The sequence below is a fragment of the Equus przewalskii genome, chromosome 4 (assembly GCF_037783145.1).
Source record: "Equus przewalskii isolate Varuska chromosome 4, EquPr2, whole genome shotgun sequence".
Lineage (NCBI taxonomy): Eukaryota > Metazoa > Chordata > Mammalia > Perissodactyla > Equidae > Equus > Equus przewalskii.
Genome location: NC_091834.1, coordinates 7,248,710 through 7,270,647, shown reverse-complemented (window position 1 = coordinate 7,270,647; position 21,938 = coordinate 7,248,710). Strand labels below are relative to the sequence as shown.

At 37.1% G+C, this 21,938-nt stretch overlaps 1 protein-coding gene across 7 annotated transcripts in view; it reads left to right on the top strand.

The window, feature by feature from the left end:
- Positions 1 to 21,938, top strand: part of COG5 (component of oligomeric golgi complex 5) — a 344,840-nt gene that overhangs the window by 237,914 nt on the left and 84,988 nt on the right. For all 7 annotated transcript variants that reach the window (XR_011539403.1, XM_070617151.1, XM_070617150.1 and 4 more), the window contains one exon: positions 15,338 to 15,542. Coding sequence is in view for 6 of the 7 variants with exons in the window: in XM_070617151.1 (XP_070473252.1) it covers positions 15,338 to 15,542 (205 nt within the window). In the remaining variant the exon portion in view is untranslated. The remainder of the gene's footprint in view (positions 1 to 15,337; positions 15,543 to 21,938) is intronic.

Here is a 21,938-nt window from a genome sequence, read left to right as displayed (position 1 = left end):
TGTGTTTGTTTATCTTCCACGTATAAGTGAAATCATATGGTATTTGTCTTTCTCTGTCTGGCTTATTTTGCTTAACACAATACCCACAAGGTCCATCTGTGTTGTTGCAAATGGGACAATTTTATCTTCTTTTTATGGCTAAGTAGTATTCTACTGTATATCTATATACCACATCTTCTTTATCCATTCATCAGTTGATAGGCACTTGGGTTGCTTCCACTTAATGGCTATTGTGAATAATGCTGGAGTGAACATAGGGGTGCATAAATCTCTTTGAATTGTTGACTTCAAGTTTTTTGGATAAATACTCAGTAGTGGGATAGTTGGGTCATATGGTATTTCTATTTTTAATTTTTTGAGAAATCTCCATACTGTTTTCCATAGTGGCTGCACCAGTTGCATTCCTACCAGCACTGTATGAGGGTTCCCTTTTCTCTACATCCTCTCCAACATTTATTATTTTTTATCTGGGTGATTATAGCTATTCTAACGAGTGTAAGGTGATATCTCAATGTAGTTTTGATTTGCATTTCCCTAATAATTAGTGACGTTGAACATCTTTTCATGTGTCTTTTGGCCATCTGTGTATCTTCTTTGGAGAAATGTCTGTTCATATCCTCTGCCCATTTTTTGATCAGGTTGTTTTTTTTTTTGTTGTTGAGTTATGTGAGTTCTTTATATATTTTGGAGATTAACCACTTGTCGGATATATGACTTGCAAATGTTTTCTCCCACTTGGTGGGTTGACTTCTCATTTTGTTCCTGGTTTCCTTTGCCTCGCAGAAGCTCTTTAGTCTCATGAAGTCCCACATGTTTGTTTTTTCTTTTGTTTCCCTTGCCCAAGTAGACACGGTATTCGAAAAGATTCTTTGAAGACCTATGTCAAAGAGTGTTCTGCCTATATTTTCTTCTAGTTTTATGGTTTCACATCTTACCTTCAAGTCTTTCATCCATTTTGAGTTAATTTTTGTGTATGGCATAAGATAATGGTCTACTTTAATTCTTTTGCATGTGACTGTCCAGTTTTTCCAACACCGTGTATTGAAGAGATTTTCCTTTCTCAAAGATTAGCTGTCCGTAGATGGGTAGTTTTATTTCTGGGCTTTGAATTCTATTCCATTGATCTGTGTGTCTGTTTTTGTACCAGTAGTGAGCTGTTTTGATTACTATAGTGTTGTAGTATATTTTGAAGTCGGGGATTGTGATGCCTCCAGCTGTGTTCTTTTTCTCAGGATTGCTTTAGCTAGTCCAGGTCTTTTGTTGCCCCGTATGAGTTTTAGGATTCTTTGTTCTGTTTCCATGAAGAATGTCCTTGGGATTCTGATTGGGATTGCATTGAATCCAAATATTGCTTTAGGCATTTTAACTGTGTTTATTCTTCCAATCCATATGCATGGAATAGCTTTCCATTTCTTTATGTCATCATTGATTTGTTTCAAGAATGTCTTAGAGTTTTCATTGTATAGGTCTTTCACCTCCTTGATTAAATTTATTCCTACGTATTTTATTCTTTTTGTTGTTGATTGTAAATGGGATTGTTTTCTTGAGTTCTCTTTCTGTTCGTTCCTTGTTAAAATATAGCAATGCAACTGATTTTTGTAAGTTGGTTTTGTACCCTGCAACTTTGCTGTAGTTGTTGATTATTTCCTGTAGCTTTCCAATGGATTCATTAGGATTTTCTATATATAAAATCATGTTGTCTGCAAACAGTGAGAGTTTCACTTCTTCATTGCCAATTTGGATACCTTTTATTTCTTTTTCTTGCCAGTTGGTCTGGCCAGAACCTCCAGTATTATATTGAATAAGAGTGGGCACTCTTGTCTTGTTCCTGTTCTCGGCAGTATGGCTTTCAGTTTTCCCCATTGAGTATGATGTTGGCTGTGGGTTTGTCGGATATGGCTTTTATTATGCTCAGGTACTTTCCTTCTATACCTATTTTATTGAGAATTTTTATCATAAAAGGATGTTGGATTTTGTCAAATGCTTTCTCTGCATCTGTTGATCATGTGGTTTTTATTCCTCATTTTTTTAATGTGGTGTATCACGTTGATTGATTTGCGAATGTTGAAGCATCCCTGCGTCCCTGGTATAAATCCCACTTGATCATGGTATATGTTCCTTTTTATGTATTGCTGTATTTGGTTTGCCAATACTCTGTTGAGGATTTCTGCATCTATGTTCATCTGCAATGTTGACCTGTGATTTTCCTTGTTTGTGTTGTCCTTGTCTGGCTTTGGGATCAGGGTGATGTTGGCCTCCTAAAAAATGTTAGGAAGTGTTCCATCTTCATTTTTTTGAAATAGTTTGAGAAGGAGCAGTATTAAATCTTTTGTGATTGTTTGGTAGAATTCTCCAGAGAAGCCGTCTGATCCTGGACTTTTATTTTTTGGGAGGTTTTTGATTACTGTTTCAATCTCTTTTCTTGTGATTGATCTATTCAGATTCTCTATTTCTTTTTGATTCCTTTCGTTTGGGCGGGTTGTATGAGCCTAAGAATTTATCTGTTTCTTCTGTGTTGTCCAAATTGTTGGTATATAGTTTTTCATAGTATTCTCTTATAATCCTTTGTATTTCTGTGGTAGCCATTGTAATTTCTCCTCTTTCATCTCTAATTTTATTTATTTGTGGCTTCTCTTTTTCTCTTAATGAATCTGGCTAAGAGTTTGTCCATTTTGTTTATCTTCTCAAAGAACCAGCTCTTAGTTTCATTGACCCTTTCTACTTTTTTTTTGTTTCAATTTCATATATTTCTGCTCTAATGCATTATTTCCCTCCTTCTGCTGACTTTAGGCTTTGTTTGTTCTTCTTTTTCTATTTCTTTTAGGTGTAGTTTAAGATTGCTTATTTGAGATTTTTCTTGCTTGTTAGCATGAACCTGTATTTCTATGAATTTCCTTCTTAGGACTGCTTTTGCTGCATCCTATATGAGTTGGTATGGTGTATTTTCATTTTCATTTGTCTCCAGATATTCCTTGATTTCTCCTTTGATTTCTTCAGTGATCCATTGCTTATTCAGTAGCATGTCATTTATCTCCCCATATTTGTCGCTTTCCCAGCTTTTTTCTTCTGGTTGATTTCTAATTTCATAGCATTATAGTGAGAAAAGATGCTTGGTATGATTTTAGTCTTCTTAAATGTATTGAGGCTCGCCTTGCTTCCCAACAAATAGTCTGTCTCTGAGAATGTTACGTGTCTACTTGAGAAAAATGTGTCTTCTGCCGTTTTTGGATGGAGTGTTCTAAATATACTATTAAGTCTATCTGGTCTAGTTTTTCATTAATTCCACTATTTCCTTGTTGACTTTCTGTCTGGATCATCTGTCCATTGATGTAAGTGGGGTGTTAAGGTCCTCCACTATTATTGTGTTGCTGTTAATGTCTCCTTTTAGGTCTGTTAATAGTTGCTTTATGTACTTTGGTGCTCCTTTGTTAGGTGCATGTAGATTTATCAGTGTTATGTCCTCCTGGTGGAGTATCCCTTTTATCACTATGTACTGCCCCTCTTTGTGTCTCATTGTCTTTTATATCTTGAAATCTACTTTGTCTGATATAAGTATGGCAACACCTGTGTTCTTTTGTTTGCCATTAGCTTGGAATATCGTCTTCCATCCCTTGGCTCTGAGCTTGTTTTTGTCTTTAGAGCTGAGATGTGTTTCCTGGAGGCAGCATATTGTTGGCTCTTGTTTTGTAATCCATGCAGCCACTCTGTGATTTTGGTTGGAGAATTCAATCCATTTACATTTAGAGTGATGATTGACATATGAGGGCTTAATGATGCCAGTTTATCACTTGTTTTCTGGTTGTTCTATGTTTCCTTTTTCCTCATTCCATGTATTTTGGACTGCCAATTCAGTTTGGTGGCTCTCTATGATGGCTTTCTCAGTTGTCTCTTTATTTATCATTTGTGTCTCTATTCTGCTTTTTTGTTCACTGGTTACTGTGAGGTTTGTGTAAAAGTTCTCATAGATGAGAGAGTCTATTTTTTGAAAGCCTCTTATTTCCTTAGTCTAAGCATGTTCGATCCCTTTCCTCTTTCCCCTCTGATTTATTGCTATCACAGCTTATTCTGTTTTGTGTTATGAGTTTGTGGTTAAAATGCAATGATTATATTTATTTTTGATGTTTTCCTTCCCTTTATCTTTAATGTCATAATTGTTTGCCAACCTGTTCTGATAGCTGAAATTTTCTGATTTCATCTGCCTATTTATCTCCTCTCTCAAGGCTTTGTAACCCCCTTTTTTTTTTTCTGGTATGAGGGCCCTCTTGATCATTTCTTGTGGGGGGGTCTTGTGGTGATGAAATTCCCTCACCTTTGGGGTATTTGGCAAACTTTATTTCTCCATCATATCTGAAGGATATTTTTGCTGGATAGAGTATTCTTGGCTGAAAGTTTTTGTCTTTCAGAATTTTGAATATTCATTCCACTCTCTCCTAGCCTGTAAGGTTTCTGCTGAGAAATCCACTGAAACCCTGACAGGGGTTCCTTTGTAGGTTATTTTCTTCTACCTTGCTGCCCTTAATATTTTTTCTTTGTCCTTGACTTTTGCCAGATTTACTAATATATGCCTTCAAGAAGATCCTTTTACATTGATGCACTTAGAAGTCATGTTAGCTTCTTTTACTTGTTATTCCAGCTTCTTCCACAGGTTTGAGCAGTTCTCAGCTATTATTTCTTTGAAGAAGCTCTCTGCTCCTTTCTCCCTCTCTTCTCCCTCTGGAATACCCATAATCCTTATGTTTCATTTCCTAATTGAGTTGGATAGTTTTCAGAGAATTTCTTCATTTCTTTTTAGTCTTAGTTCTGTTTCCCCCTCCATCTGAATCATTTCTATATTTCCTCTAAATTGTTAACTCTGTCCTCCAGAATATTGAAGCTCTGTTATTCAAGGACCCCAGATTTTTCTTTATCTCATTCATGGTATTTTTCATCTCCAACATTTGTTGGGTTTTTTTTTTTTTTTTTGAGGAAGGTTAGCCCTGAGCTAACTACTGCCAATCCTCCTCTCTCTCTCTTTTTTTTTTTTTTTTTGCTGAGGAAGACTGGCCCTGAGCTAACATCCATGCCCTTCTTCCTCTACTTTATACGTGGGATGCCTACCATAGTATGCCTTTTGCCAAGTGGTGCCATGTCTACATCCAGGATCCAAACCAGCAAGCCCTGGGCCACCAAGAAGCGGAACGTGCGAACTTAACCGCTGTGCCACCAGGCTGGCCCTACCTCCAACATTTCTGATTGGTTTTTCTTTATAGTTTCAATCTCTTTTGTGAAGAATTCCCTCTGTTTATTAATTTTATTCCTGATTTCGTTGAACTTTCTGAGTTTTCTTGTAACTTGTTGAGTTTTTTTATGATAACTATTTTGAATTCTCTGTCATTTAGATTGTCAATTTCTGTGCCTTTAGGAATGATTTGTGGATGCTTATAATTTTCCCTCTGGTCTGGAGTGTTGACATACCTCCTCATAGTATTTGATGGGATGGTTTTATCCCTTCGTATAGTGGAAGTATCTGATCACAGATTCCAGTTACTGCCACTGGTGAGGGCGGGGGGCAGAAGCTGTGTATTCTCAGTCCACTGTGATCCCTGGCAGCTGTGCCTGACCTTTGGTAGCTGTGCTGACAGGGCCTGTCTCCGTTTGCCCGCTCACCACTCCTGCTTTACACACTGAATGCACCGGTGCTCTGGTGGGGGTCCCTTGCTCTAGCCCATCAGCAGAGCCAGTGCACCAGGTAGGGGAGGAGTACTTTCTTTCATGTGTGATCCTTGGGGGCACTCCTGCTTTGCCCTCACTATCTGCCTCTTGGGCTGCTCAGCTTGCTGAAGACGTCCCCGCGATTGGTTTGCCTCCTCTCTGTGGAGCTTTCCTGTGGGCTCTGAGGAGACTCGGAGAGTGAAGTTCTTTCTGCAGAGGACTTCTCCTTCCCCTATCTCCTGTAGGGCCGCATGCGGTCCCACGCCCTAGGTCGCTGAAGTTGGGGCAGGGAGAGGATATCCCCTTACCTCCTTCCACCCCCTCCTGGAGAGTCCAGCACCTCCACCTTTCGATGTATGGCTCTCAGACGTCTATTGTGTTGTGTGAATGTCCTCTGCTGTTTTATGAATGTCCTTTTCATTGTATCTCATGGGAGAGAGTCTAAGGGGAGAGCTAATGCTGCCATAATGCTGATGGCACTCCAATATCTGTTCATTTTAAATGGGATTTATCTGAGTTTTAAAAAAGTCTGTTTTCCATTCTGATTTTAGCTTTATTAAATTATATTTTAAAAAATTAAAAGGCTTGTCAATCCTCAAGAAAATGTATTTACAATTAATTTTAATTCATATAAACATTTATTTACTTTTAATATATGTTTGGGGCCATAGGTTGCTGGAACTTAGAAGGAAAAGTTCTTGCCCACTTCAGTGGCTACAGTAAAAAGAGTTATGAGAAAACTCATTAGCCTGGGGAAATTGACTTCCCTGTATTCTATTCTGGTACTTTATTTTACTTCTGAATTATTTCTGTAGTGTATTTGGGTTATTTTTTTCCAATAATACTTTAAACAATTATACATATTATAACTTTTAATATTATGTTAATGGGCCAGCTATGGGTGTAGTGGTTAAGTTCATGTGTTCCACTGTGGCAGCCCAGGGTTCATGGGTTTAGATCCCGGGCACAAACCTACACACCGCTCATCCAGCCATGCTGTGGTGGCATCCCACATACAAAAAATAGAGGAAGATTGGCACAGATGTTAGCTTGGAGACAGTCTTCCTCAGCAAAAAGAAGAAGATTGACAGCAGATCTTAGCTGAGGGCCAATCTTCCTCACCAAAAATAATAATAGTAATAATAATAATACTTTAAACAATATATTTTTATAAAAACTGAGTTTGTTTTGTATTAGGAAGGAGTTATATAGTCCACAATATATCAGTGTTTGAAAAGTAGGTGTTTGCAAGACTGCTGTATGGCCTTCAGTGTTTGACTTTTATATCATTTGTGTTGATGTAAATGAAGTATGATTTATTTTATTGTGGCAGGCAGATTGTACGATGGCCCCCAATGAGCGTCTCCTGTTATTTACATCCTTGTGTAATCTGTTCCCCTTCAGTACAGGTAAAACTTGCTTCTGACCTATAAGACATGCAAAGGGGATGTCCCTTCTGTGATTAGGTCACATAAGAGTGTAACTTCCCTCTTGTTAGCAGGCTCTCTCTAATGCCTTCTTGGCTTGCAAGCTCTTATGAAGTAAGAAGGCATGTTGGTGAGTCCCCTTGCTGAGGAACTGATTGGCCTCCAGCCCACAGGAAGCTACGGACTGAGTCCCTCCGTCAGAGCCACAGGGAACTGCACCCTGGCCACAACCGCGTGAGCTTAGAACCCGACCTTTCCTCTGGCGTGCCTGAAGATGAGACTCCAGTCATGGTTGACATCTTCATTACAGCCTTGTGAGAGACCCTGACACAGAGCACCCAGTATGCCTGACCCACAGAAACTATGAGATAATACATGTGTACTTTTAAAATAAGCAGTTACATTTGTGGCAATTTATTATATTGCAGTAGACATCTAATACAATTATCAAACAGAAGATATTTTCCAAGACGTACAAAACCAGTGTATTACTGGCCTCTTTTCCTTTCATAGTGCTAGGTGATTTAGGTGCGAGGCCTGACAGTGTATTGGGCACTGAGTCAGCTAGGAAAGGAATGAACTAGAAATGGGTAGCAGTGTACTTTCAAAGGAGGGACCCAACCTACCTATGGAGGCCGACTTTCTCAGGCCAAAGTGTTAAAGAGGGTGGCAAGATGTTAAAATAGAGCAGCAACCTCTGCTGGCATAATCTACCTCAAGTCCTTTGCATTTGCTCTCTCTTCCATGTGAATCACTCTTTCCCCAGATGTCCAGGTGGGTCGTATCCGTGCTTCACTCAGGCCCTCCCTGTCTGCAGTACATAAAATATCACTCCCTATCACCACCTGTTCTCTAACTTTGCTTTATTTTTCTTCAAAGCTCTTAACACTGCCTGATATTATGTTACATACTAACTTGTTTGTTGCCCTTCTTCACTAGAGTATAGGCTCCTTCTGGGTGGGAGCTTTCCCAGTTTTGTTCACTAGAGCATATGCAACATTTACAGCAGTACTTGTCATATAGTAAAGGGTCAGCAAATATTTATTGAATAGATGAATAATTAAATCCTTGCGGGTAGATTTTGCACTGCCCAGTATTTGGTGGTCTGAAGGTTGGTGGGAGTTTTAAGGTGCGCTGCCCGTTCTTGACCTGGACCTCTGTGAGAGGCCTGGAGATGAAGTGTTTAGTCTTTCCACAGAGAGATGCAGGAGCAGAAGCATACATACAGGCTGAGATTTAGCAACTTCTCAAGACTAAGGCAAGAGCTATGGGTGCTGCAGCTCTGGGATGAAGCAAATATTAGGAGTGTCCTCTGAAGCCTTGGACAGGGGAATCTGGGAGCAGTGAGGCAATTAAGACTAGGCTTTTAGAATCTGGCGAGGTTATTTAATTCCAAACCTAGACGACCCCTCTTCATTCTCTTTTCAGTTCATTTGTTCATTCAATAATTCAGTGCCTGGTGTTATTCCAGGTAAAGTAAGTACAGAGACAAGTCCAATCATATCCCTGCTCTCATTAAACTTGCATTCTAAGGGAGAAAGATGGACAGTCAACACAAACTAATAAATAATTTCTTATAGTGTTCATTGTTATGAAGAAAGTAAAGCAAGGTACTGGAATGAAGATGGAAAGAGAGAAAAGGGGCACAAAGACTATTTCTGTCCTTTGATCTGTACATGAATTAGCTCAAGGTTTGGGATATGTCTAAGCCTACACATTTTTGAAGCTACAGAGGTTCTTATTACAATGAATTGAAGAAGACAGAGATAAGGGAGTAAAATCAAGGACAGACATTCTTAATCAGAGATTTTTTCCCCAGAGATATTACTTGGTAATAAAATGTACATAAAATTGTTTTCTAAATTATAAAATGTTAATAGTAATTAAATTGGTTAATATGAATTTCATCTCCATGTTTGTGTCTATGTTGGAATCACTAGTGGTTAATAAGAAAGAACAGTAGCTTGCGCAAAGGGATAATCTGAATAATAAATTACCAAACAACTGGGAATTAGTAGCCTGTCATTTTCTATCTATAAATGATTTATTAAATTATTAAGATGTCTGTATGTGTTCTACAAATATTTATCAACTAAATAATTGAGTGTAATCAAGTTTATGGGTAGTTAATATGAACTCTTTATATATTTGTGGCAATTTATTATGTAGCGTTAGATATCTAATACTGTTAAGAAGCAGAAAATATTTTGCAAGACGTACAAAACCAGTATATTATATACTTTATAACTACATATAAAGTAGAATTTAGCTTCAAGATTTAAGCATACTTATTCGTAAACTTTAAGTATATTTGATTTAAGTAACTTACAATTAATCACATTTACTGAGATGATATAGTCAAAGTTTGGCTATCTGAAACCCTCAACATGATTTGTTCTATATGGATGAGATTCCTATGAAAGTGAGCATATGTCCATTAAAAAACAAAACTTAATTATTCTATCATTAAGAAATATTTACTTAATTTCTAGTATTCCTGGCGCTGTGCTAAATACCAAATATGATTTGAAGAAAATGCATTGTCCTTGTCCTTGTAGAGTTTACAGCCAAGTAGGGGAAACATACTTTAAACAAGTATAATTAGAAATTGTGGCAAATGCAAAGAAGGCAAAGAACAGATTGTTAGGAGAGAATATCCATGGGAATATGATTCAGATTGGAGGAGTTCAAGAACTGTGAAGGATCTGAGGATTTACCCTACTTAAAAAGGCTAGCCTGCCAAAGCCTTCTGAATATTGTAGGAAGACGTGAGACTCCTGGGTCAGAGCAAAAGGACTTGTGACTCACGGGACAGCTAACAGCATGTGTATCGGCATATTTGTCTGTTGGTACCCCCTGTCTGCGAGTCTCGTGGGAGACGCGGTATGGCCCGTGTGGTGGTGTGTGCAGTGAGTCCGCCCCACAGGTAAGAACCCCAGGCTTAGCGGGCTCCCACTTCCGTAGTGAGCAATACGCAAGCCTGCTGTTTGCGTGCAGGGAGAAGTTACCTCATCTCTCAAGGTCGCTTGCTGCAAATACAAACCTGATAAATGGCCAGATGAAGAGCAACCAGGCTTTATATTATTGGCATACCCTGCAAGAATATATAGAGGACACTCAGGGTCGTGGTAGATTGCTTCTTCCTCAGGGGAGGAGGGATTTCAAAGAAGTCCTCTCTGAGATAACTGTTTTTTAGACAGCGTTACTAGGATATAATTGGCATATAATAAACTGAATTTATTGAATTGTATAGCTGGGTAAATTTTGACATATATGTACCTCCATGAAACCATTACAACAATAAAGATGAGTGAACATACATGTGACTCACAGAAGTTTACTTGTACACCTTTGTAATTCCTCTCCCCACCGTCTCCTCTCTCCCTTCCCAGGCAAGCGCTCATGTGCTCTTTGTCACTATGTATTAGTTCACATTTCCAACAACTTTGTACAAATTGAATGACACGGCGTGTATTACGTATTATTTGTCTTTCATGCCACATGGTTATATTTAGAGTCATCCGTATAGTGGTATATTCTTATTGCTGGATAGTCTTCCATTGTGCAGTATGCCACAGTTTGTTTATGCAGTCACCTGTTGATGGACATTTGGGTGGTTTCCATTTTTGGCGATTAGAAATAAAGTTGCTTTGAATGTTCATATGCAAGTTTTTATATGGACGTATACTTTTATTTTTATTGGATAAATATCTAGAAAAGGAATGATTTGATCATGTGGTAGGCATACGTTTAACATTTTAAAATACTAGAATCTTTTGCAAAATGATTGTACGATTTTTCCTTTTCACCAACTGTATACTAGAGTTCTGGTTCCCCTATCCTCACCAACATTTGATTTTTTGGTTTTAGCCATTCTAACAGGTATATAGTCATATATCATTGTGGTTTAAATTTGTATTTTGATAATGACTAAAGATATTGAGTAGTTTTTCATGTGCTTATTTGCCATTCATATCCCTTCTTTGATGAAGCTCCTATTTTGAAAAGTAAGTTGTTTTCTCATTATTGAGATTTGACAGTTCTTTATACATTCTTTATACAAATTCTGTATCAGATATATGGGTGATTTATTTTACCACTCTGGGGCTTGTCCTTTCGTTCTTTTAAACAGTGTCTTTTGAAGAGCACTTTAGACAATGTCCAATTTATTAATTTATTCTTTTATGAATTATGCTTTTGGATTCATATTATGCCTACCCCAAGGACAGAAAGATTTTTCTGTCATGTTTTCTTCTAGAAGATTTGTAGTTTCAGGTTTTATATTTGGGTCTATAGTCTTTTTTGAGTTAATTTTTGTATAAGGTGCAAAGTATGAATTAAAGTTTATTTTGTGGCATATAAATATCCAGTTGTTGCAGTATCCTTTGTTGAAATGTGCCCTATGTCTACTAAATTGCCTTTGCGCCTTGATCAGAATTTGTTTTTCTATATAAGTGTGGGTCTGTTTTTGGACTCTCTATTCTGTGTATCTGTCTTTACACTAATACCAATATTTTCATACTGTAGTTTTATAAATCTTGAAATCAGGTAGCATTAGTTCTTCAGCTTTGCTCTTTTTTGAAGTTATTTTTGTTTTTCTAGGTCCTTTGCATTTTCGTAAGAATTTTGAAATAATTTTCTACCAAAAAAAGAGTGCATTGATATTAATTAGGATTTTAATATATAGATTACTTTGGGGAGAATTTGCATCTTAACTGTATTGAGTCTTCTGAAGTATGAATGTATTGTCTCTGTTCATTTAATGTCTTCTTTAATTTATCTCGGCACTGTTGTTGCAGTTTTCAGTGTGCAGATCTTTCACATATTTTCACAGATATACCTAATTATCTCATATTTTTAATGTTATTGCAAATTGCTTTGTCTTTTAAATTTCAGTTTCTGGTTGTTCATTGCTAGTATATAGGTATATGATTGAGTTTTACACATTGATCTTATATCCTGCAACCTTGTTAAATTCATTTATTAATTCTAGTAGCTTTTTTTGTAGATTCCAACAGATTTTCTACATAGATCATGTTCTCTGAATAAAACAGTGGTATCACTTGTGCTTTTGCAAGTTAAATGTCTTTTTGCTTCTATTTCATCTTGTTATACTGACTGGCTCCTCTAGGATAATGTTAAATAGAAGTGGTGACAACAGATATCATTGTCTTCTTTCTGGTTTTTAGGCAAAAGCATTAAGTCTTGTCAAGTTTCACATTAGCTGTGGGTGTTTGTTTTTTTAATTTATTATTTTTTTAATTTTTATTTTTTATTGCAGTAACATTGGATTATAACATTATATAGCTTTCAGATGTACATTGTAATATATTTCAAATTCTGTGTAGATTATGTCATGTTCACCACCCAAAAACTAATTATAATCCATCACCACACACGTGTGCCCAACACCCCCTTTTGCCTTCTTCCCTCCCCCTTCCCCTATGGTAACCACCAATCCAATCTCTGTTGCTATGTGTTTATCATTGTTTTAATCTTCTACTTATGACTGAGATCATACGATATTTGACTTTCTCCCCTGACTTATTTCACTTAGCATAATACCCTCAAGGTCCATCCATGTTGTCACAAATGGCCGGATTTCATCATTTCTCATTGCTGACTAGTATTCCATTATGTATATGTACCACATCTTCTTTATCCATTCATCGCTTGATGGGCACCTAGGTTGCTTCCAAGTCTTGGCTATTGTGAATAATACTGCAATAAACACAGGGGTGCATGTATCTTTATGCATTTGTGTTTTCAAGTTCTTTGGATAAATACCCAGCAGCGGGTTAGCTGGATCATATGGTAGATCTATTGCTAATTTTCTGAGGATACTCCATACTGCTTTCCATAGTGGCTGTAGCAGTTTGCACTCCCACCAGCAGTGTATGAGGGTTCCCTTCTGTTCACATCCTCTCCAACACTTGTTTCCTGTCTTCTTAATTATAGCCATTCTGACCAGAGTGAGGTGATATCTCATTATCGTTTTGATTTGCATTTCCCTGATAGCTAATGATGTTGAACATCTTTTCATGTGCCTGTTGGCCATCCGTATATCTTCTTTGGAGAAATCTCTGTTCAGATCTTTTGCCCATTTTTTCATTGGGTTGTTGTTTTTTTTTTTGTCGTTGAGATGTGCAAGTTCTTTGTATATTTTGGATATTAACCCCTTATCTGATACAGGGTTTGCAAATATCTTCTCCCAATTGTTAGGTTGTTTTTTCATTTTGTTGATGGTTTCCTTTGCTGTGCAGAAGCTTTTTAGTTTGATGTAGTCCCATTTGTTCATTTTTTCTTTTGTTTCCATTGCCCAGTCAGACATGGTACTTGAAAATATGCTGCTAAGACCGATGTCAAAGAATGTACTGCCTATGTGTTCTTCTAGAAGTTTCATGGTTTCGGGTCTTACATTCAAGTCTTTAATCCATTTTGAGTTGATTTTTGTACACGGTGTAAAATAATGGTCTACTTTCATTCTTTTGCATGTGGCTGTCCAGGTTTCCCAACACTATTTATTGAAGAGACTCTCCTTTCTCCACTGTAGGCTCTTGGCTCCCTTGTCGAATATTAGCTGTGGGTTTTTTGTAGATACCTTTTATCAGGCCTTCTGTTCCTAGTAGAGTGGGAGTTTTTATTAGGAATGAATTTTAGATTTTTTAAAATGCTTTTTCTGCATCTATTGATATGATCACATGCTTCTTTTTAGTTTGTTAATATGATGAATCACATTGATTTTAAAATGTTAAATCAAGCATGAATTCCTGGGATAAACTCCCTTGGTCCTGATATATTATTCTTTTTACATATCGTTGGACTAGATTTGCTGAAATGTTCTTTATAATTTTTCGTTCATATTCATGAAGGATATTGTTCTGTTTGTTTGTTTTCCTGTTAGGTTTTTGGTTTTGTTATCAGGGTAATGTTGATCTCATAACAAGATTTGAGAATTGGTATTATTTCTTCCTTAAATTGTTTGATCGAATCCACTGCTGAATTTATCTGGCCCTGTGGTTTTTCTTTGTGGGAAAGCTTTTAACTAAAAAATTCAATAGATATAAGGCTATTCAGTGTATCTGTTTCTTCTTGAGTGAGCTTTGGTACTTTGTGTCTTTCAAGGAATTTGTGCGTTTTATGGAAGTTTTCAAGTTTATTGGCATAAGGTTGTTCAGAATTCCTTTATTATCCTCCTAATATCTGCAGAATATGTAGTGAGGTCAACTCTCTCATTCCTAATGTGGCTAATTTGTTTCTTCTCTTTCTTTTTTCCTAATCCATCTGACTAGAGGTTTGTCAGTTTTACTCATTTTCTCTAAGAGCTTTTTGGTTTCAGTGTTTTTGTTGTTTTCCTGTTTTATCGATATCTGTACGGATCTTTATCATTTTCTTTCCTCTGTTTATGTTGGATTTTATTTGCTCTTCTTTTTCTTTGTTCTTAAGATGGAAGATGAGGTCATTGATTTGAGACCTTTCTTCTTTTCAAATATAGGTGTTTATGTATAGTACTCCTTTACTGGCATCCCAGAAATTTTTGTCTGTTGTCTTTTAATTGTCAGTCAGTTCAAAATACTTTCTAAATTCCCTTTTGGTTTGTTTTATGACCAACATCAGTTATGTTAGAAGCATGTTTTTTAGTTCCAGATATTTGGGGATTTTTTAAGATATCTTTGTTACTAATTTTTATTCTAAAACTATTTTGGTTCAAAAACGTACTTTGTATGACCAGAAACCTTTTAAATTTATTCAGAGTGTTTTATGACATCAAATATTGTCAATCTTGGCACTTGAAAATAATGTGTACTTTGCTGTTTTGGATGAAGTATTGTGTAAATTAAGTAAATTTTACATCAATTAAGTAAATTTTGGATGTTGTTTAGGTTTTTACTGTGCTTACTGATTTTTCTGTGTACTTGTTTTATTAGTTACTGAGAGGAAGACTTGAAATCTGCAACTATAATTGTCAATTTGTGTATTTTTTATAGGTTAAGTTTCAAAATATATGGTTAATATATCAAAAGCAGTGAATAGTCTGGGTGGAAAATTACTGCATTATTATAAATAGCATTATTTTAAAAGACATTAGAACACATCTTCGGTTTGTCCTTTAGTATAAGCTATTTGTAGCATCATCTTCATATACAAAAGAAACTTTTATTTGCTGCATTTTATTATTTTATCATTTACCTAATCCATGTTTTTGTTTCGCTTGGCAGCTTCCATGTTTTTGAAACAGGCATTTGAAGGAGAATACCCTAAATTATTGCGTCTTTATAATGACTTATGGAAGCGTCTTCAACAATACAGCCAGAATATTCAAGGAAAGTTTAATGCAAGTGGAACTACAGACCTCTATGTTGACCTCCAACACATGGAAGATGATACACAAGACATATTCATAACAAAAAAGCCGGATTATGAGTATGTTTGTTTAATCAAACCTGTTTGTTGGCATGTTAAGGATTTTGTCTTTTATTTTTAGTATAAATTAGAAATTAGGAATATGCTAATTTTCTAAATATTTGTAATGATTATTATTTATTTGTATACTTTAAAAGACTTTGCAACACTTTTAACTGAAGTCAAATTTAATCCTTAGTTGAGCAGCCTGGTTCCCAACTCAAAGCCATTTTAAAGTATAACACCAAATAGGGTGAGTAGAAGCTAGGAGTTGAGCATCTGTGGTCATCATCTCTTAACTGATATTATAATATACCTATAATAAAATCAGACAGCATCATTCTTGATGGACCACTGGCATAAATGTGATTTAAAAGGAAGTGGTATGTTCAGGAAGTATAGCAGAAATAAGTCTTAAGCTGGCATGGGTTCTCAGTCTGGTAGGAAAAAACTAAGTATAGTCAAAATTAACCTGAAAATCTCTTAGATAAGTATAGTATATGCAGCCATATTTAGAAACCACATCGGAAAACAATATACCATCTCCGTAAGTTTAAAGCACACAGCTTTTCCTACTGAATTGAAAAAGAGTATTATTTTCAAATTTCTGTTTGAACACAAAATCAATTGATTGGCTTGTACACCTGACTCAAGTAGTAGCAGATTCTTGTCACCTACCTTGTAAGGAAAATGTTGGATAGATTCATGAGTGCTATTTGAATATTTGTTTCTCTTTCAAATTTTTTTCTAAGTACTTATAGTTGAATTGTATCCACTGTAGTAAGAAGTTCTGACTAGTAAAATAGAATGTAGAAGTTTTGACTAGCAAAATAAGTAGCATGAGAGTAGGCTGGAATAGAATGAGACTATCTTGTTCTCTTCATAACTCTTTTATGCTAAAAATGGAGATTAGATAAGGACTAATGGAAGAGGACTGAACCAATATCTGTTATCTACAAAGATCTAATAATATAAAGTTTTTTAAAAAGTATGTAAAGTAGCATATATACTATCATTCTGGCTTACTTTTTTAAATTCGTATGCATCTGCTAAAAAAAAGTTCTGGAAATATCCTCAGCAAATGGTAATAGTGGTTTATTTCTAGGAGGTAGAATTCTTATTTTGTGTTTTCTTCTTTTATTTAAAATGAGTATATGTTACTTGTGGAGGGGGAAAAGGAGTAAATTCAATGGAAGGAAAAAAATCAGAGTGGAAAAAAATCACTGTTTTAACCAATATGGCTTCATCATTACTCTTTGGAGACGGAATTCTCCCAATTCAGAGGGTGACCCATATTCTAAGCAGCCAGAAACTCATGAGGGTAATAAGGAAACAAATGCAATGTGTTTTAAATGTTCTTTTGAGAAGTAAGGCAGAGAAGAAAAGATAAATTTGGCCATGTTAGCTGAGCCAAGGAAAAGTTTTTTTGTTTGTTTTTAGTGATAGAAGGGGAGTTGAAAGTATTTATAGATAGAAGTAGCCAGTGGAGAGAGAAAGAGATAGGAGATGCAAGAGAGAAAAGAGGTAATGAATGGAATAAGGCACTAGGAGAACCAGAAAAGAATCAAGGCACGAGTAACCAGGTTAGCATTTTTCATCGTTCACTATTCGTGCTGAATTTTCAATAGTGGTAATTACTATGAAGAAAATAAAGCAAGATAATGGGATAGAGTGCCTTATAAAAGGTGGTCAAGGAAGACCTCTATGAGAAGGTAGCATTTGACCTGAGGTCTAAGTAATGTGAAGAAATCAACTATGGAAGATTTGGAGTAAGATTTTTGCAGGCAGAGAGAAAAGCAAATTTAGAGTCCTTGAGAAAATTAAGATGAGATTTGAGGAATAGAAAGCTGGAACACAGCAAATGAGGAAGGGGGCGGGTATAAAATCGGGTCAGAGAGGAAGGGAAATGTAATCATGTAGAGCTTTATAGGAGTTTATTCAAATACAGTGGAAATCATTGCTTTTAAACAGAGGACTGATATGAACTGATAACCTGTTAAAATTAGCACTCTGGCTTCTTTGTGAACAACTAAGGGAGGGTCACCACAGAGAAGGGGAAATAGGAAATGGAAGCTATTTTGTTTATCCAGACAAGAGATGGTAATGACTTGAACAAGGAGGAGCAGAGGAGATGGTAAGAATCGGTCGGATTGATTCAAGATTCAGTTTAGAAGGCAAGCCAACAGAATTGCTGGTAGGTGAAATTTGAGAAGAAAAGAAGAATCAAGGATATGCTTGAACAAGTTGGGGGAAGACTGCTAACTCTAGTTAAATTAAGGTTTTTCTTTTGAAACTATTGAATTGAAGATGCAAATAGAATTGCTGAAAAGGTAGTTGAATGTGAATCAGGGCTAGAAATACATGTTTGGGAGTCATCATCATATAGATTTTTTAAAATTAGGGAGTTGGAGGAGATTCTGTAGGGAAGATGTAGATGAAGAGAAAAGAGACTCTTGGCCTGAGATAGGCATTCCAAAATATATAGATTGGGTAGAGGAGTGGCAGCCTGCAAAGAAGAGTAAAACAGAAAAAAAATGGTGAGATAGGAGGAAAACTCAAAATAGTGTAGAACTCCAAAGAATGAGTTCATTAAGTTGGAATAGGAATAGTTAATGTGTCACATGCTACTGAAAAGTTGAAGATTAGGACTGAGAATTGACCTCTTGGTATAGCAAAATAAGGTTGTTGGAGGCATAGATGTAGAATGGTAGCTACAAAAGCATAAGAGTCATAAGTTGCATAACAAAGTTTCGGTCACTGATGGACTGCGTATATATGATGTCAGTCATCCCATAAGATGAGTATCATATAGCCTAGGTATGTAGTAAACTATACCATGAAGGTTTGTGTAAGTACACACTATGATGTTCGCACAACAATGAAATCACCTGGTGACACATTTCTCACAGTTTATCCCCTTGTTAAGTGATGCATGACTGTGTTAGAATTGATTAAAGACAGAATGGGAGGAGATTGACTTCTGGAATGACAGCACTTCCCACTCCACTGACTCACTCCCCAGTGAAACTGGTAAAAACTATTAAAACTCAACAATTTCAAGCCTCTGGAAATGGTCATAAAAGCAAACAGCAAATGAAAAATCATCTACTCAAGAAAATCTGTGAAAATTCCATAAGAAAGAGTTCCGTAACAGTCTGTGATACTTCAACCAAGACTGTTTCCTCCTTCCCTCCTCCCACCTCGGCAAGGCCTAAACTCCACTCTAGACTGCAGCAGCCAAGAACACCAGGATCCATCTTGCCCAACTCCCAGCTAGAGGGCTTTCTTCCAGGGAGGGGCAGACGCTCAGCATCTCTCATCCTGCCCTCAGCTGCCTGTCACTGAGGCTAAGTTTAAGGCCAGTGAGATGAAGAGGTGGGTGCTCCCTTGAGGTGCCCAACTGCCACTCAGGGGGCGGAGTTTCTACCTTGTTGTGGCTCCACGAATATACTGGTGCCCCAATAAACCTTTCCCCCAGCTTTTGAAATGGTGGTTCCACACCAGGAAGGCAACCTAAGAGGACTTCAGGCTGCTGCCCGCCTCCACCATGTCCCTAGAGTGGGGTGTTCCTCAGGGAGAAGCTTGCCCTTTTCTCCACCCCAGCTCCAGAGCTCTGGCATAAAGATCTTGTCTGGGGGAGAAGCAGACAGTAAAACAATTAACTCCTAATCTCTTCCCAAAGTAACTGACTTCATTCGCAACAGAGCCTGGAGATAAAAGCTGAGGACACTCTCAGTAACAGCGGAGGGGCTGGCCCTGTGGCCTAGTGGTTGGCTTCAGCACTGGGTTCAGCACGCTCTGCTTTGGATCCTGGGCATGGACCTGCAAGCACTCGTCAGCCATGCTGTGGTAGTGAGCCACATATAAGAAAAAAAAATAGAGGAAGATTGGCACAAATGTTAGCTCAGGGTGAATCTTCATCAGCAAAAAGAGGAGGATTGGCAACAGATGTTAGCTCAGAGCCAATCTTCCTCAGGAAAATACAAAACAAAGCAGTGCAGATTGTGGTGAGAGGCAAAGGGGAGGATATTCATGGATCTAAGGAAGATACAGACTAGACTATAGGCCAACTAGCTCTTAGGATAGATCCGGGGAATAAGACAACTGCAAGGAGTCCTTGGGGGTCAGAACAAATATCAAACATGACTTCAGAAACTGTTCTATCAAAGGAGCTATCGTTAGATTGGATTTGTTTGTAAAGGAATTTATGCCCCAAGTATTCTTGAAAACAATAGAGCAGTCTGCTGGCAGTGAGTAGACTTCAGCAGCTGGGTGTGGTCAAGGAAAGAGAACCCTGCCAGTACCACTGTCCTCCCTGGGTGACTGTGGGCATACCCAAAGCTGTGCCTCTCTGATATGCAACATCAGAGGCCTAGCGCCGTGGCAGTGGAATAGACTTCACTAAAATAATCCAGCCAGTCACCAAAAAAATAAACAAGCAAATAACAATAGTAAGCCCCTGAGGTAAGGAGGACCAGTACCCAGTGTTGCCATATGTATTATCTGAAAAGGTCAGTTTCCAACAAACATTATGAGGCATACAGAGAAACATGAAAGCATGACTCATCCACAGGGGAAGAAAGGAGGCAGCACTGTCTGTGAGAGTGACCAAATGTGGGATTTAACAGAGAAGACTTGAAAGTAGCTGTTATAAATGTATTCACAGAACTAAAAGAAATCATGATTGAAGAAGTACAGGAGTGTGTGACAGCAATGTCACATCAAATAGAGAATATCAATAAAAAGATGGAAATTATAAAGAAGAATCAAATGGAAATGCTGGAGTTGAACAGTACAATAACTGAAATTTAAAAAATCGCTAGAGGGGCTCAATAGTAGATTTGAACACGCAGAAAAAAGAATTAGTCAACCAGAATCTAGATTGATAGGGACTATGCAGGCCAAAGAATGAAGAGGAAAAAGAATGAAGAAAAATGAACAGAGCCTCAGAGAAATGTGAGACATGGGTAAACACACCAACATTGACGTAATGGGAGTACTACAAGAAGAGGAGAGAGAGAAAGGAAAGCAAAAAATATTCAGAGTTAATACCTGAAAACTCCCCAAATTTATTGAATAACAAGCTACACATCCGGGAAGCTCAACAAACTCCAAGTAGCATTAACTGGGAAAGAACACGAACAGACACATCACAGCAAAAACGCAGAAAATCAAAGACAAGGAGAAAATGTTGAAAGCAGCAAGGGAAAAACTGCTCATCACTCAAGGGAGCCCCCATAAGACTTACAATGACCTCTCAGCAGAAGCAAAGGAGGTGAGAAGGTAGGGGCTCAGAGGAAGAAACTGTGAACCAGCAATCCCGTATCCAATAAAGCTCTTGTTCGTAATGGAGAGAAATGCAGACTTTGCTAGATAAACAAGAACTGAGGGAATTTGTTGCTAGCAGACCTAATTTACAAGAAATACTAAAGGGAGTTCTTCAGGCTGAAAGCAGGTCACTCCAGCTCGGTAATTCAAAACCACACAAACAGAGAGCATCAGTAAAGGTAATTATGAAGTTATACAAGACCTTATAAATGCATATTTTTTTCTTTCTTCTCTTAACTGATTTAAACTGCAATTGTATAAAGTATGTATACAATGTATTGTTGGGCCTATAACATATAGAAATGTAATATATATATAGAATATATATAGAATGTATATATAGTATATATAGAAATGTAAAATATATACATACATTTGCCAATAACAGCATAAAGGAGGTAGGCAGGAGCAAAGCTGTAATGTGCTAAGGAAATGATGACAGATGGTAGAGTAATAATTATCACAATTTATTGTTAGATTTGTAATGTTAATAGACATAATACGTATAGCAATAATACCACAAAGATAAAATACTTAGGAACAAATTCAATTAAAGGAGAATAAAACTTATACTCTGAAAACTACAAAATATTGTTGAAAGAAATTAAAGATTTAAATACATGGAAAAACATCCCGTGTTCGTGAATCACGAGACTTAACATGGTTAAGGCAGCAATAGTTGCGGAACTGATCTACAAACTCAACTCAGTCATCGTCAGAACCTCAGCTGACTTCTTTGTAGAAATTAACAAGCTGATTCTAAAATTCATATGGAATTACAAGGTACCCAGAATAACCAAATCAATCCTGAAAGAGGATGAAGTAGGAGTCACATTTTACGATTTCAAAACTTAGTACGAAGCAATGGTAATCAAGATGTTATGGTACGGGTACCAGGATAGACATTGATCAGTGGAACAGAATTGAGATTTCAGGGAAAAATCCATAGATCCATTGTCAGCTGACACTCAAAAAGCTTGTCCAAATTGTTCGATGGGGACAGAATAGTTATTTTGACAAATGGTGCTAAGACAACTGGATAACCACATGCAAAAGGATGCACTTGGACCCTTACAGCATATTTAAAAC